Below are 15,056 nucleotides of genomic sequence, written 5' to 3'. Positions count from 1 at the left end.
ATGTGTTTTTAAACCACTGAAAGCAAAGCGTCACTTACTCAACTCTTTTTAAAAGTACAGCTTCATGAAGTTGTTAAGAGCCTACTAGACATGAATAGAATATGGCGGTCCAATCACTGCTACCAGTACAAGCATGACATCATTTCTCTCAAATTCTCATATTAGGTAGCAGACTGCTATAAGGACAGAGCTTGGGGGACTGGGAGACGGCTGAGTGGCTAAAAGCACTTACTGCTCTTGCAGAGGATGAGTCCCAACATTCACGTGGATGCTCACAACTGTCTATAACTCCGCTCCAAGAGATCTGACGTCCCCCCCCCTTCACCAGGACGTGCCACGTGGGGAGCATACATCCAGACAAACTGCTCATGCACGTTAATAAAGTCATTTTTATAAAAGCTTTTGGAGGGCAGTGAGATAGCCCATGAGGCAATGTTACTTAGCATGCAGGCCTGGCCACTGAGTCAACACCACCCACGTAAGGGGAGAAGGAGAGAACTAACACCACAAAGTAGTCCTCTGACCTTCACGCGCATGCCCACAGCGTGCTTTCGCAAACATAACAATATACTGGTTTAATTTAACATATGTGTGTGTGTGTATACATATGGCTTTTTACATGTAAATACTTTTCATAGTTTCTGATGGTGAGCAAAAACAATAGGAATAAAAAGTCTGGAGGTAAAGCACTTACCTAAAATGCAGGAGGTTTTCGGCTCAACTTCTAGTTCTATAAAAACAAAAGTTTTGATTGGTTTGGTCTTCTCTCTCCTCTTCCTGCTCTGTGGGTATGTCTCTGTCTCTCTTTGTCTCTGTCTCTATCTCATGTCATATATGCACATGTTCATGGTTTGGGGTTATCAATGTGCCTACATGGACATGCGTGTGAAGTCCAGATGTCAATATTAAGGGTCTTCCTCAATGACTCTCCACATGATTTCTTTTAAAGATCACACTTCCTATTGAAATGTTCATTTAATTTATGTCTGACATCATTCTGACCTGTAGACTATTCAGAAGGAACTCAAGAAAATATAAATGTAATTTTCTGGCCCTTTTGAGTGAAAATTTTCTTAGTTTGATATTTTAGTGTATGGTAGGACTGCAAAGCGCATTTCATTATAAGTCTTACCTGGCTCGTTATCTTTTTTGTTACTATGTAGATTTTCTTCAAAATCCAGAAGTGTCTGCCTACTGTTGTGTGAAAAATAAATACAATTACAACTTTAATACTTATAAAAATTATTTTAGTACATTTAGTTCTTAAGGATATTACAGGGGCTGGGGGTGGGGGTGTAACTCTAGCACGCACCAGGCCGTGGTTCTCTCTAACATCGCAGATAGCCAGGCATGGTGGCGGCACACACCCGTCACCACAGCTTTTGGGAGGTGGGGGGCAGAAAGATCAATCCGCAGGTCCAAGGTCAGCCCAGACACACAGTGAACTCAAGGCCACGTAAGGTAGATGAGACCCTGTCTCTAAATAAAGACGATCACTGAAAATGGTTTTTACCTCGTGTCTGAAATTTATGGGCTCTAAATTAAGTCTTTTGATGAAGCCGATGAGAGAAGAAGAAAGACTAAAGTAAAGGAGCATCCAATGAGTGATATAGAGCTGAGAGTATGGATGGGATTGGCTTGGCAAGCAGTGACGTGATGTCAGAAGACATCCTCCCTCCACAACTAACAGCTATTGTGCAAGTTCTTTCCCATAGACATTAAGTGTTATTCAAAAATAAATACATACATACATGCATGCATACATACATGCATACATACATGCATGCATACATACATAACATAAATACATATATACATACATGCATACATACATAAATGCATGCATGCATACATAACATAAATACATACATGCATGCATACATGCATGCATACATACATACATAAGGATTTCACTGCTTGAGTTCTGTATGTTTCTTTTAAGATTTTATGTGATAGTTTTAAAACACGTGCAGGGAGATGCCAAAGGCAACAAGGATTTCCTGGTGCTGAACTCTTTTTCAACCCCAAATAAAGGCTACCGTGTATTTCTTTGCACTGTCTAAAATTCAAATATTACAGCTGTTTAGAAAAGTTAAGCCCTCGCTTTTGATTATTAGCTATTCTGTTTCATGTTTTATGATGATTCAGGAAAAAATGCACAGTTTAACCATTTGAAGCTAAGTGCTTTATAGATAGATTACCTGCTTCATTGATAACTGCTCAGTATTATTACTAAAATAATCACTCGCACTGAGGGCAGAAAAGGAACTCAGGCCAACACCTGCCTTTGCTCTCCTCTTTGTCCTCTGCTGCCTAATTTAAATCATCATATTACCTCCAAATGACCCTTCTTCTCATATTTTTCTTTTTTGCTTTTGTTTGGTTTGGTTTTTTGTTTTGTTTTTTTGTTTTTGTTTGTTTTTGTTTTTGTTTTTTGAGAGTCTAAAACTCTCTTTGTAGACCAGGCTGGCCTCAAACTCACAAGAGGTCCCACTGCCTCAGCCTCCCAAGTGCTGTGACTAAAGGCGTGCCCCACCACACCCAGCTCCCTGGTCTGATTTTGATCTCTTATGTCCTACAGCTCTTTGGATCTGAAGACATGCTTAGGACCTGTTTCTTTGTGAGGAATAATTCAAAAATCTCTGTAAACCTGAGACTGGGACTGAAATAACTTGGGAAATTTTTTACTGCTGTAGACAGAGGGACAGAGAGAGACAGAAACAGAGAGAGTAAAACTTTTACTACTACAGTCTGAGAGACAGAGACAGAGAATCCTGCCCATGAAATGTCAACAGCAGCCCTAGACAGGTTAATACGGTGCATCCCAGCACCTAGGAAAAGGCACACGGAGGGTATGATCAGCCTGTGGTACAGATCTAGTATTAATCAAAAGAGGAGCTTCGTGGGTTTTCTGAACATGATTTAAACTTTTATACAGTTTATATCCGTGAGGGGAAAAAAAAGACTCACAATTTTCTCAATGTGAACTGGCCACAAAAGTCTAAGCTAATATGTGAGTTCTCTATGAGATTCCGAATGGGTGGGAAGGGCCCAGATTGCTAATGATGTTTGTGCTTGAAGCTAGGGAGCCTGCTTGCCAAAAGATAATGTGTTGCTTTAAGAATGCCCCAGTGTAGGGAAATGCCAGGGCAGGGAAAGGGGAGGGGGGAGCACCCTCATAGAGGCAGGGAGGAGGGGGAGGGGATAGGGAGTTTCAGGGAGGACCAAGAAATGTAAATCAAAAAAAATATCCAATTTTTTTTAAAAAAGAAAAGAATAACTGGCTTTTTAAGATATTGTAACTTTCAGGGCTGAGTGTATATTATAGTAATGACTTGGAGGTCTGGCTTAGTGTGGACAACACCGTGATTAAGATTAACTGGTTTCCAAATTCGGGGCCTGTTTTAATAGTGATGGAACCAACAGACATAAAGAATGATAGGCTATCATTCTTCTGCTCCATCTAACTTTTCTGAAGAGAATTGGCTTCCATGGATCTAAGGAATCCCTTCGGCTACCGAAGAATCACGGAGTAAGGCACAGAGGCAGCTCGCACAGGAAAGTGGGGCTGTGTGCTAAAATGAACATTTCAAGACGTGACTGGATTCTCAACAGCTTATCGAAAAGATCAAAAATGTGATAGATACAATTTAGACCCCATTTGTAGGGGATGACATGGAAAATGCTAAGCTCTCTAAGGTTAAATAGATCCTTAGATCTCATAGCTGGAGATTTAGTAAAATGGTGGGAGACTTAGTAAAATGGTGGGAGCCCCTGGAATAAATCAGGGGCTGAGTCCAGTGTTCAGCGTTCACCAGAACGAGATCAGACTCAGCTTTCTGTTCCCAGTGCTGTCCCTGGCTGTTTTTCTACATTCCTGACTGGCTGAACGGACTAAGTCACTGCCATTCTGAACCTGCAGTGCCACGTCATCTTGACTAGATGATGCAATAGTTGTGTTTGTTTTGAACTTCAATACAATTTTACCTCACGTGTTAACGGAAATACTTACAAAGCACAGTGGCCTTCAATAGCGTAGCGTAATGCTGTCCACCCAAAGACATCCTTGTAGAAGAAATCAACACCTTTCTCAAGGAGTAATACAGCCAGATCTTTTGATCCACATCTTATAGCGTATATCAAGGTGTTTCTAAAACAGCAGATATATAGATTCACTGTTATGAAAATAGTTAGATCTACATAGATGTGTTCTACCAACTTAATGTCTTTCCTGGCTATGTAGAATTGACCATTTACTAACAGGCATAGCATCGTGAAGCCACAATTGTTCCTCATTCTGGGGCTATATCCCAAGACAAAGAAGAATACAGACAGAAAATCTTTTTGTCCATTGTTTACTTTCAAGTAGAACCCCTGGCTTCATGACCTTTGAAAGAAAATAGCTATGCTTAGGCAAAGCATTTGAAGTAATTGAAGAAGAATAGAACATATTATATATACATTTCTTAGAAAGAAAAAGATGAAATAATTCAATGCTATTGCATGATTGGAACAATAGTACTATGAAAATAATAAAATTGATAGTGCTTTCAGTTAATGATGTTGGTGAGCATGTACTATACACTAAATAAATGCCATGTACAGAATCCTATAACCACTTATTAAGGGTGTCATCCTCTCTTTCAAATCAGGGGATATATTTTGCTGTGAGCATCATTCTGAAGATTGCATGCATAACTCCTGGGAAAACTGAGAACTAACTCCAGTCTTGAATTAATCTATCGTCTCCTCTCTTATCATTTACTTATGACTTCTCCTTTTTAAAGTTTATCCAGTGAACACTATCTTCCATTCCATTGCCAAGTAAATATAAATGAATTAAAATAAATCAGGGAGGGCAAAAGGGGGAAACAAACATTTAGTAATAATAAATAGTAGTCACTTCAGGATAACCTGATCAACATTCTAGGCAGAGAATCCATTTAAAGAGTTATCCCCTGTATTATAATTTTCAAATCTTGAAATATAGTGTCTCCAAGTAAACAGGAAGGAAATGTGTGCATACTCTAAGACCTCTGCGGCCTCATTAGAAAGGTTTTCTTGGGAAGTGAATGGTGATTAATGCAGAAACTCACAGCTGGTCAAAGTGCAGAAAAAGACTGACAGCGGAGGCCTCCCTCCGCCATAAATGGGGCATCTACATCACACCCCTTCCTCAAGACTCGGGACTCTGAGGAAGAGGAGAGGGCCAGAGGTGGGGGAGGAGTGGAACGAAACCGTGTCCTCTGGGCATGAACGGACGACTGTGTTTCCGGATTAACAGCAGCTGTGGACACCTGCGCCAGCACAAGATGGAGCCAGTCGACCTTCTAGTGTGGGTTGGGGAAGGGCTCAAGAGTCCCTACTCTAGCCAAGGAACGACTGACAGCTGATGGGGGAAAAGAACCAGCTGTCTTTTTATTATTATTATTAGTGGGGTTTTTTGTTTTGTTTTGTTGTTTTTTTTTTTTGTCCGAGAGAGGGTTTTTCTGGGTAGTTCTGGCTGTCCTGGAACTCACTCTGTAGACCAGGCTGGCCTCGAACTCAGAAATCTGCCTGCCTCTGCCTCCCAAGTGCTGGGATTACAGGCGTGCGCCACCACCTCCCGGCTTCAGCTGTCTTTAAGAGTGTGGCCTGAGAGGCTCTGCCAGAGCTTGACCAATACAGAGGTGGACGCTCAAAGCCAACCATTGGACTGAGCACAGGCCCCAATGGAGGAGTTAGAAAAAGGGACTGAAGGAGCCGAAGGGGTTTGCAGTCCATTCGAAGAATACTATCAACCAACCAGGCCCCCAGAGCTCCCAGGGACTAAGCCACCAACCAAAGAGCATACATGGGGGGACCCATGGCTCCAGCTGCATATGTAGCAGAGGATGGCCTTGTCGGACATCGGTAGGAGGAAAGGCCCTTGGTCCTGAAAAGGCAGGATGCCCCAGTGAAGGGGAATGCCAAGGCAGGGAGGCAGGAGTAGGTGGGTGGGGGGAACACATTCAGAGAAGCAGGAGAAAGCTAGGATAAGAGGTTTCCAGAGGGGAAACCGGGAACGAGGATAATAAATAATATTTGAAATATTATTTCAAATATTTGAAATATATTTTCCCAGTTTTAAAAAAAAAAAAAAAGCCTGGCGGTGGTGGCGCACACCTGTAGTCCCAGCACTTGGGAGGCAGAGGCAGGCGGATTTCTGAGTTCGAGGCCAGCCTGGTCTACAGAGTGAGTTCCAGGACAGCCAGGGCCACACAGAGAAACCCTGTCTCAAAAAACCAAAAAACCAAAAAAAAAAAACAAAAAAAAAGTGTGGCTCCTGATATGTCAACCAAGCTCCAGTAGATGGCACCACAAACAGAAGTATAGGGACAGCACAAACTGGAGTGGATGTGTTGTTAATTTTATTAATTTAAAAAAAATAATAATAATAAAAAGAGGACACGAAGTTGCGGTAGAAGGATGAGGGAAGAACAGACCGGAGTTAAGGGATGCAGTTGGGGTCAAAATAGATCAAAATAGATCACGTTAAATTCTCAAAGAGTTACTAAAACTATTTAAAATAAAATCAGTAAGTGAAAAGTAAATCTTAAAAATGAAAAATGGAAATACCGTAAGATGGTCAGAAGTTTTATGTTGAATCAAACAAATCATACTAAAAGCTTGTACATTTTAAAAACATTTAGCTCATAAACTCCTCAGGTCATATGACCGACAAAGTAAGATTATAAATAACAAAATAACAATCTTCAGTTGGTACTATAAGGCAACGTGACTCTGTGTGTGTGTGTGTGTGTGTGTGTGTGTGTGTGTGGTGTGTAAATATGTGTACATATATGTATATATGAGTGTGTGTGTTATGATTGCTATAGTTATTTGCATTGCTGACTTCAGTTGCTTGTTTCCCTAACAGACTACACTGACACTAAGTCTATGTTTTCGCTGTATCCTTGTACATTAACCCTCTTCTCCCGACCAGCCGTGTTTCTGAGTTGAGGGACTGTTACAAGTCCAGAACACCACTAAGGTTTCATTTCTTTTGAGATCAAATGGAGTTACCTTTGCAGGTCATCTACAACGTGTATGTCTGCTCCCATTCTTACTAAATACTCTGCCACTTCCACCCGCTTTTCTCTGAGTGCCAGCAACAGTGGTGTGAAGCCATCCTGCAAGATGACAAAAGGCAAATCCGTAATTTTTAAAATTACAGCTTACCTAAAAAAAAAATCTTACAAAGAATGGTACAAATACAAACATTAAGAAAACTGTAACATCATGGTGGATAAATGATTCTTCCTTCTAACCACACCGCCTTCCACATGTGCCGCTTCTCTGGCCTACAGTAGTCACGTGAGCCTAAGCCTCCCCAGTGCCCATTTCAATCCTACACAGTGGCCTCAAATAGTTGTTTCTATTACAGTATCCATTATTAGAAGCCATGTGATAACTCTCATATAACCCAAATCTTCTTGAGAGCAGAGCCTGTATCTTCTTTTCAAGGGCAAACCAAGCCCCATCATTCAGTGGTAAGGGATATTCATAAGTTAGGGAAAAAATGGCCAAACTTTCATTTCTACATCAAGATTTTAAAGTAAGTACGTGTGGGCTCAGACAACATGGCCGCCTTCCTGTTGGCACACAACAGCACCAGGTTCAAGGGAGACAGGGCTTATTTAATTCTTTGGGAGCAATGTGAAGTTAAGGTTTGTGCACAGTCTCCTGAAGCTTAACGGTGGGCTCAAGTCGTAGAGGAAACTGAGTGGATGAAGCCAGGGCCACTTTGAGTCCATATCCCCTGTGATCTCATCGCTGCTGTGGTGTTTTCCAGTAGGTACGTATAACTCAAGTATGTTTTAGAAACGTTAGCCTTCCAAAATGTAACAAAAATGGCTCATCATACTTCCTCCTGCCCTTGGTAATTTATACTCCACTTGTGTTCAATTTTTCCAGCGTTCACAAAATGATTAATACTAGTCACTTAGAATCTGAGGTTAAATGTCTTCCTATGGACTTTGGTGTGTGTGTGTGTGTGTGTGTGTGTTTACAGCTGCCAGACTGTATCAACTAAACATCTGCACTGAGATTGGTCAAGCAACGAGAAGATTCATGTTTTCTCATATTCTGATAGAGAAAATTCTGCTTGCAATTGACAGTTGAGGATCTGTTAACTTGAATGTACTGACATGAAACATTTTTATAAAATCTCTACTTATGAAATCTTTGAAGACCTTCTAAGAATAGTGAATAATTATTGATAGAAGAGAAGTGGTTTATTCTATAAGCTAGTAGTCACTATTGATTATGAAACTTAGCTTTGATTGCACAACCTGGAATCAGCCAGGAAGAGAGTGGCCCTAGCTGCTTACATAGCAGAGGGTGGCCTTGTTGGACATCAAAGGGAGGAGAGGCCCTTGGTCCTGAGAAGGCTCGATGCCCCAGTATAAGGGAATGCCAGGACAGGGGAGCAGGAGTGGGTGGGTTGGTGAGCAGGGAGAGGGGGTTTTCAGAGGGGAAACCAGGAAAGGGGACAACATTTAAAATGTAAATAAAGAAAATATCTAATTAAAAAAAAACAAGAAAAGAGGGAGTCTCAATGGGGGAGCATCTATGTTGGGCTGGCCTATACACATGTCTACAGCCAATTGTCTTAATTTGGTGAAAAGGCTCAGCCTGCTGTGGGTGGCACCATTCTCTAGGCAGAAGCCTGAACTGTTTAAAAGTAAAAACATCGAGCTTTGCACAATCAGGCAAGTGGGCATAAATGCACTCATTTCTCTCTGCTTTGAGTATAGATGTTATGGGACAAACATGTGACCCAAGCTTCTGATGTGGTGACTTTCCCAGATGATAGAGCTAGAACTGTCAACTGAAATAAGTCCTTTCTCCCTGAAGTTTCTTTTTTGGCCAGATTTATTTTATCATAGTCACAGAATAACACTCCATTTAGCTTCTCAACACAATAGTAAAAGGAAAGTTTGGCCAGCATTATGAGAAAAGACACGCTAGCAGGAAGTAATATCTAATCCTAGTTCCTTTAGAGATATCAGGATTTTAGAACCCAGGGATACTTATAATTCCAGTTATCTGTTTAAGGTCTCCTTTTCAAAGCAGAAGTTGTTTCAGAATCTCAAGGAAACGTTTTCTGAGATGCATGCTGTACTACTGTCTGCTTTTGTGTGTCAACTTGACACAGGCTGGAGTTATCACCGAGAAAGGAGCCTCAGCTGAGGAAATGCCTCCATGAGATCCAGCTGTAAGGCATTTTCTCAATTAGTGATCGAGGGAGGAGGCCCATTGTGGGTGGTGGCATCCCTGGGCTGGTGGTCTTGGGTTCTCTAAGAAAGCAAGCTGAGCAAGGCAGGGGAACCGCAAGCCAGTAAGTAGCATCCCTCCATGGCCTCTGCATCAGCTCCTGCTTCTTGACCTGCTTGAGTTCCAGTCCTGACTTCCTTTGGTGATGAACAGCTGTGTGGGGAAGTGTAGGCTGAATAAACCCTTTCCTCCCCAACTTGCTTCTTGGTCGTGGTGTTTGTGCAGGAATAGAAACCCTGACTAAGCCACCTGCCCATTTTACTTATTTGATGTACTGAATCAAACCGCATGCAACTACAGCTGAGAACCAGAATTCACACAAACAGAACTTCAGTCTCATCTACATGGGCACTGACGAGAGTCTCTTTATCATTTGGGTATTTGACTGACAAGAGGGACTCCATGGCGAAACACAGGGAACACAACTCAGAATGCAACAATTTCAAAATACAGAAAGGCAATATATAAACAATTAAATATTTGCCCCCTCAGCAAGATTTGAGAGCAGATCTTAGTTTTTGTTGTTGTTTGGTTTGGTTTTGTTTTATCTAAATTGATAGCTCTTCCAGAAAATATACCAGTGAGCATCTTTAGCTTCCCTCTAGTTTCCCACAAAACTAGCACTTAGTCAGTAACCAGTCTCATTTTTCCAGGGTCTTCCTTCCACTAATCTCATGATACACTAGCAGTCAAGTAGCTTTCTTGTTCAAACAACCACAAATTACTACCTTCAACATGAAGAAAGACTGCGTCTGCACACATTAACTGGTTTTTTTTCTCAATTCCTCTTGCTTTATTGCCTCAAGTCCCTAATTTCCAGATGTACATTTCTGATTAATCTCCCTCCACACCTCCTCTTCTTCAGCCATGGGTCACTTGGTGATAACTCACCAAAAGCATCGAGATTTTCATTTTACCTAAGTACTTTCGTTGCCTTTGAGTTTTACTCTAAAGCCTTCCAAAGTAAGTTTTTGCTGACTACTGAGGTTGCTTTACAAGAGTCAGGAGGAAATGGTGGGGGGATGGGGAAGACAAAAATAAGAAAATTTTACCTTTATTAAATTTCTCTCAAAGTTCGGACGTCTAACTCACAGCTTCTATGGTTTAGTCCTTTCCAAATACTTCCGCTTAGGAACCACTTGGGTTTCTAAACATGAAATGCTGACCCCCACACCCCCACCTCACACCCCCACTGCTCTTCAAACGTCTATTCCAGAGACTTTGAGATTGAAATGCAGTGAATTCTCTACCTTGGTTTTTTGTTCGATATCAGCGTTGTATTGAAGCAGTAGGGCTGCCATCTCCTCGTGCCCGTTGTACACAGCATAGTGCAAAGCACTGTTGCCACTGTTGTCGCTAATGTTCGGATCAGCGCCGTGCTCCAGCAGCACAGATGCACATTTCTGCTTCCAGCATTGGACAGACTGCAATTTATTACAAGAAACTGATGGTTGGCTCAAGGAATTCAAGATAAACGTCCCACGGGAGTCGCCAGCAAGCAATAGGTAATGGAGGTAGAGTTCTTTCCACCGTAAGCACTTCGACCACATCTAACCCACGCTGAAATTAATGGCGGCCACTTACCTTCATCAGAGGTGTGGTGTGGTTCTTGTCTAAGGCATCGATCTCACAATTATTGTTCACTAGAGCAGTCACCACTGGTAGCCGGCCATAGACACAGGCAAAATGCAAAGCTGTCCTGTGCGGATGAGAGGAATTCTTGTGACAGTGTAGAGCGCTGTCTCAAAACCCACAGTTATTTGTGTAAAAATAGCATTAAATATCATGTCATTCTTCTGCCTTCTAAGCAAATCTTCAATGTTCTTGTTAAGGGGGACAAGAGTCACTCTTATTAAAGGAAGGGGATCCTATTTGAATTCTTACCTCCATATGAACTGTGCATAGATCACATGATCTCCTTCCTGCTAGGGACAAGCTGTGCTGTGGAACTGCGCATTTGAATCATCTCAGAGAGACTTGTTTGGGTAGAAAAAAGTATGGCCCAATATAAAAAAAAAAATAAATAAACTCAATGGTATTTTTGTACATTTTCTGTCTCATTTTGCCAATTGTTTGACCAGTGTGTGTGTGTTTGTGTGTGTGTGTGTTATTGGTCTTTTGCTTTTCTGTTTCATTTTTGTATTTCTATAAGGCTTTTTGTTTTAATTTCTTGGGGGTTTTTTTGGGGGGGGTGATATTGTTTGTTTCTTAACCAGAAAAAGGGTATGGAGTCGGTGGGTGGGGCTGGGGAGGATCTGAGAGGAGTGTTGGGAGGGCAAAGCTTGATCGATCAGAATATGAATTCTTTTTCCACTTAAAAAAAAAGCATCTCCTTTGAATTCAACCTCCCTTAGGTTTAATTCCCCTCTAAGCTAAGTCACTTACTAGGTACCTCTCAGCCTTCCTGTGCCTCGGTTTCCTGGTCCATAAAATTAGGAACAAAAGGGATAGAGAGATAACTGTCTTGAGAAGTCTGCACCCAGTCCTTGGTGGGCCTTCCCGATCTTAGGTCCTTTACTAAGTGACTCTAGTAATTCCTGTATTTACATCTGCTTAACTTTCTCCCTAAGAAACCCCAACTCTGCTTCGAAAGGGAGAGGAAAGAGAAAGAGGGTGGAGGAGGAAGAGGGAAAGGAGAGGAAGGGGAGGACACCATGGGAGGAAGGGGATAGAAGGGGGAGTAAAGGAAAAAAGAGACTGAGGAAAGGCAAAGGGGGGGGGGAGGAGGAAGAGATGGGAAAGAGGAAAGGGGAAAAGAGCAGGAAGAGATGGGGGGAAGGGGGAAGGGGAAGGAGTGAAGAAGTGGGACGGACAACCTGGTCAGAAGCAAATGGTTTTTTTTTCTCAAGATCTCCATTTGTATAGCCACTAGAACACACTTCCTTTTCCTTAACACAGCAGCAAAGATGGGTGTGCTCGCTTTGAACAGAACGAATGGCTCACTTCCCTGCCCCCCCCCCCCCCCCGCCCAATTATTATCAGGTTTCAGTGGAAAGCACAGCTCTCCAGCCACAGGGACCTCAGCAGTTTGGCGTTTGACAGCAACAGACACTTGGCAGAGCTGTGGTTGCCAGTTCTGTTGGGCTAAGCAGAGGGACACTGAGAAGCAGTTCAAAGTTCCTGTTTGGCAGTTCAGGGCCCCTCCCAGGTGTTCAGGTCTCGGGTGTGGAGCCCCCAGAAGCACAGGCAGACCCCTCCCCCTTGCTGAGTGGGCGCCCAGGAAGTCAGGAAGACAGCCCTTCCCCCACAGTGGTCTGCCCAGGATGTGAACAGTTGCCCTCCCTCCTCTGTTACCTGTCTTTTCGGTCCCTGTCGTACACGCTGCACTGTCCAAGTGTGATGAGAATCTCCATTCGGGCCGCATCGCCCTCAGCTGCAACCCGGTGGATATGCCCGTTGGGTCTGTAGGTTGTGTGGTATTTCGGATAGTTTGGATTTTCACCGAAGAAAAACTCAGAGACAGTCATTTGTGGGGCATCGCAGAAACCCAAGGGTGTCTTTTCCTTAGCCCCAAAGATTTTCTTCATGGTAAAGGACATTTGGCCTCAGGTCCCTTCCAAACCTCTCATCTTTTCTGGTCCTCGAGCCCAATATTAGGTCTTAGTAAAAAATCGAGCCTCACCAGCCACATTTGCAGAGGACCTCAGGGCTTAAACGTCTGCCAACCAGGGCCTTATACAGTTGGTAAAGGCACAGTTGCCAAGCAACGCTTCTAAGCACAGTGTGCGCGCGCTGGTTTGCACAAGTGAGAAAGGGCGTGCCACTGACACCCATAGCATCTCTGAGGCTATGGGTAAAGGTGCTGAGTAGGCATGCGCAAAAGCCCTGCCTGGCCGATCTGAGCTGGGAAGCCGGTGTGCAATCCAAATGTCAGTGGGGTTTGGATAAACAGTCATATCATTTCAAACTTGAAAAAGTGGCAAAAACACTACACATATTTAGTTGAAGGTGGAGGGCAAAGACCTAGTCACATACACACACACACACACACACACACACACACACACACAAATGCTCTGTATATGATCTGCATCTCTGTATTCCTTTCTCATTTCACTGGACCCTGCCACCCTTCACGATCTGTCAGTCACCATGTCTGAGCTTGAGTCTCTGTTGCTGTGCAGTACTAAAACATTGGCTAAGGCAACATGGGACAGACGAGATTTATTTGGCTTGAAAATACTTCGCCATCAAGGAAGGCTACCCAGAGAGTCTCGGATAAGGGTTAGGGATCTAGTCAATGTTAAAATGTACACTACTAAGTACAAAGCTCTGTGTTGCATCCTGAGTCAAGCAAAAAAGGAGAGAAAAGCATAGAGACCTGTATATTCTTGACACAAATACATTAGGAAATTTGGAATACAATGGCTTCCCAGAAGAAAATTTGTAAAATTTCTTGATTTTTTCTTTAATATATAAACAGTAGCATCAATAGTGATGCTATCCTGGCTGGCAAAGTCACATTTGTTAACATGAAACTATTATTTTAAAAGTTATTTTAAGATTTTTGTTTTTGTGCTTGCAAAATGAGGTAATCCTCAACCTGCCCTCAAAATAAAGGAGCACTTTGACATAGTTATATAAGATGGGGTGTGTGCTTTTTTTGAAGTTTGAGGGGATTTTTTGACACAGAAAATGCATGAATGAACATTCTGCAGACTTCTATCCAACTGTCAATTCAATTTAAATTCAGAACACAACAATCTGTCTATTAAAAATGTACGTGAAAAAGGCCTTTAAATATGTATAATTTGTGAGTCCCCTACAGGATAGCACAATAAATAATGTATCATCTGCTTTTTTTAAATACATACTTAGGTTGAACTTCATTGCTCTGTAATAGTTTACCTCAAACCATTCTTAGCAGTTCCCCTACATGCAAGAAAAGAAATCAAAACATCAGGTAATGAAAAAGTTAATGATTTGGAGCCACAGAAGAAACGTTAAATTGTTAATTGGTAATCATAGAAGGAGGTCAAATTGTCTCTACCGTGCCCATCTTTTATCCAGTAAGTCTTAAGACAAAGGGAGAACTCGAGGCACAGGAGTGGGCTACAGCAAGCAGCCATCACCATGGCGAGAATGGTGAGCACAAGCCCCAGCACCCCTCAGCACCTCCTCTCTGCCAGCCACTAGATCAGTCCTTTCACTTCTCTCTGTTAATGCCCAGCCATGACTCACTGTGAGGCCAGTCTTCACTTTGGAAGTTAGGACAGTGGCAATCCCAGAGGATGAGCGACTCTCCTAAAGCCCATCAGAGCTGGTTAGAGGCCGAGCTAGAGTCCAATCTGTATCCTCCTGCAACTAAGCAAATACTTGGAATCCCCTTGAAAGGCTTTTAGAGCCATGAATACTTCATGGGTTGAGTGTGCTTCAGAGTGGTTTCTAAACTGGGTCAATGTGGGCACCGCCTCCATTTCCCTTCCCCTTGGATCCTCTCCTGTGCACAGAGCTGTGGAAGGCAGGGCTGATGAGAAAATGGAGCTGGGCACTGCACATGATGCCAGGTAAGAAACCCCAGCCAAGGGTGTCTGGTCCCAGACAGGCAGACCCTGAGCTCTAGGAGAACAGAGGCACAGCTGAGGCTGTGGTGTTCTCCTTGCACTGCTGGGGATGGAAGCCTTGGGCACACTCTCAGCTGAGCCACACACGGCTCTCAGTGTATTGTTAGCCCTGCCACGGGCACTGCTCAGCAGCTTCCAGGGAAGGACAACAGACTCCAGCAGAAATGATTCCCGTGACAAGATCCTGGGAATTCT

At 42.8% G+C, this 15,056-nt stretch overlaps 1 protein-coding gene across 1 annotated transcript in view; it reads right to left on the bottom strand.

Annotated features, from left to right (window-relative positions):
* The window catches only part of Potea (POTE ankyrin domain family member A), a 172,068-nt gene extending 159,232 nt beyond the window's left edge, over positions 1-12,836 (bottom strand). The window contains exons 1-7 of the mRNA XM_052162877.1: positions 12,592-12,836; positions 10,882-10,996; positions 10,548-10,721; positions 7,045-7,151; positions 4,013-4,150; positions 1,133-1,194; positions 695-730 (exon numbers count right to left, since the gene is read on the bottom strand). Coding sequence (XP_052018837.1) covers positions 695-730; positions 1,133-1,194; positions 4,013-4,150; positions 7,045-7,151; positions 10,548-10,721; positions 10,882-10,996; positions 12,592-12,836 — 877 coding nt within the window. The remainder of the gene's footprint in view (positions 1-694; positions 731-1,132; positions 1,195-4,012; positions 4,151-7,044; positions 7,152-10,547; positions 10,722-10,881; positions 10,997-12,591) is intronic.
* Positions 12,837-15,056: the final 2,220 nt, after the last annotated feature.

The sequence above is a fragment of the Apodemus sylvaticus genome, chromosome 18 (genome assembly GCF_947179515.1).
Source record: "Apodemus sylvaticus chromosome 18, mApoSyl1.1, whole genome shotgun sequence".
NCBI classification, from domain to species: domain Eukaryota; kingdom Metazoa; phylum Chordata; class Mammalia; order Rodentia; family Muridae; genus Apodemus; species Apodemus sylvaticus.
This window is presented reverse-complemented; position numbering and strand designations above follow the sequence as displayed.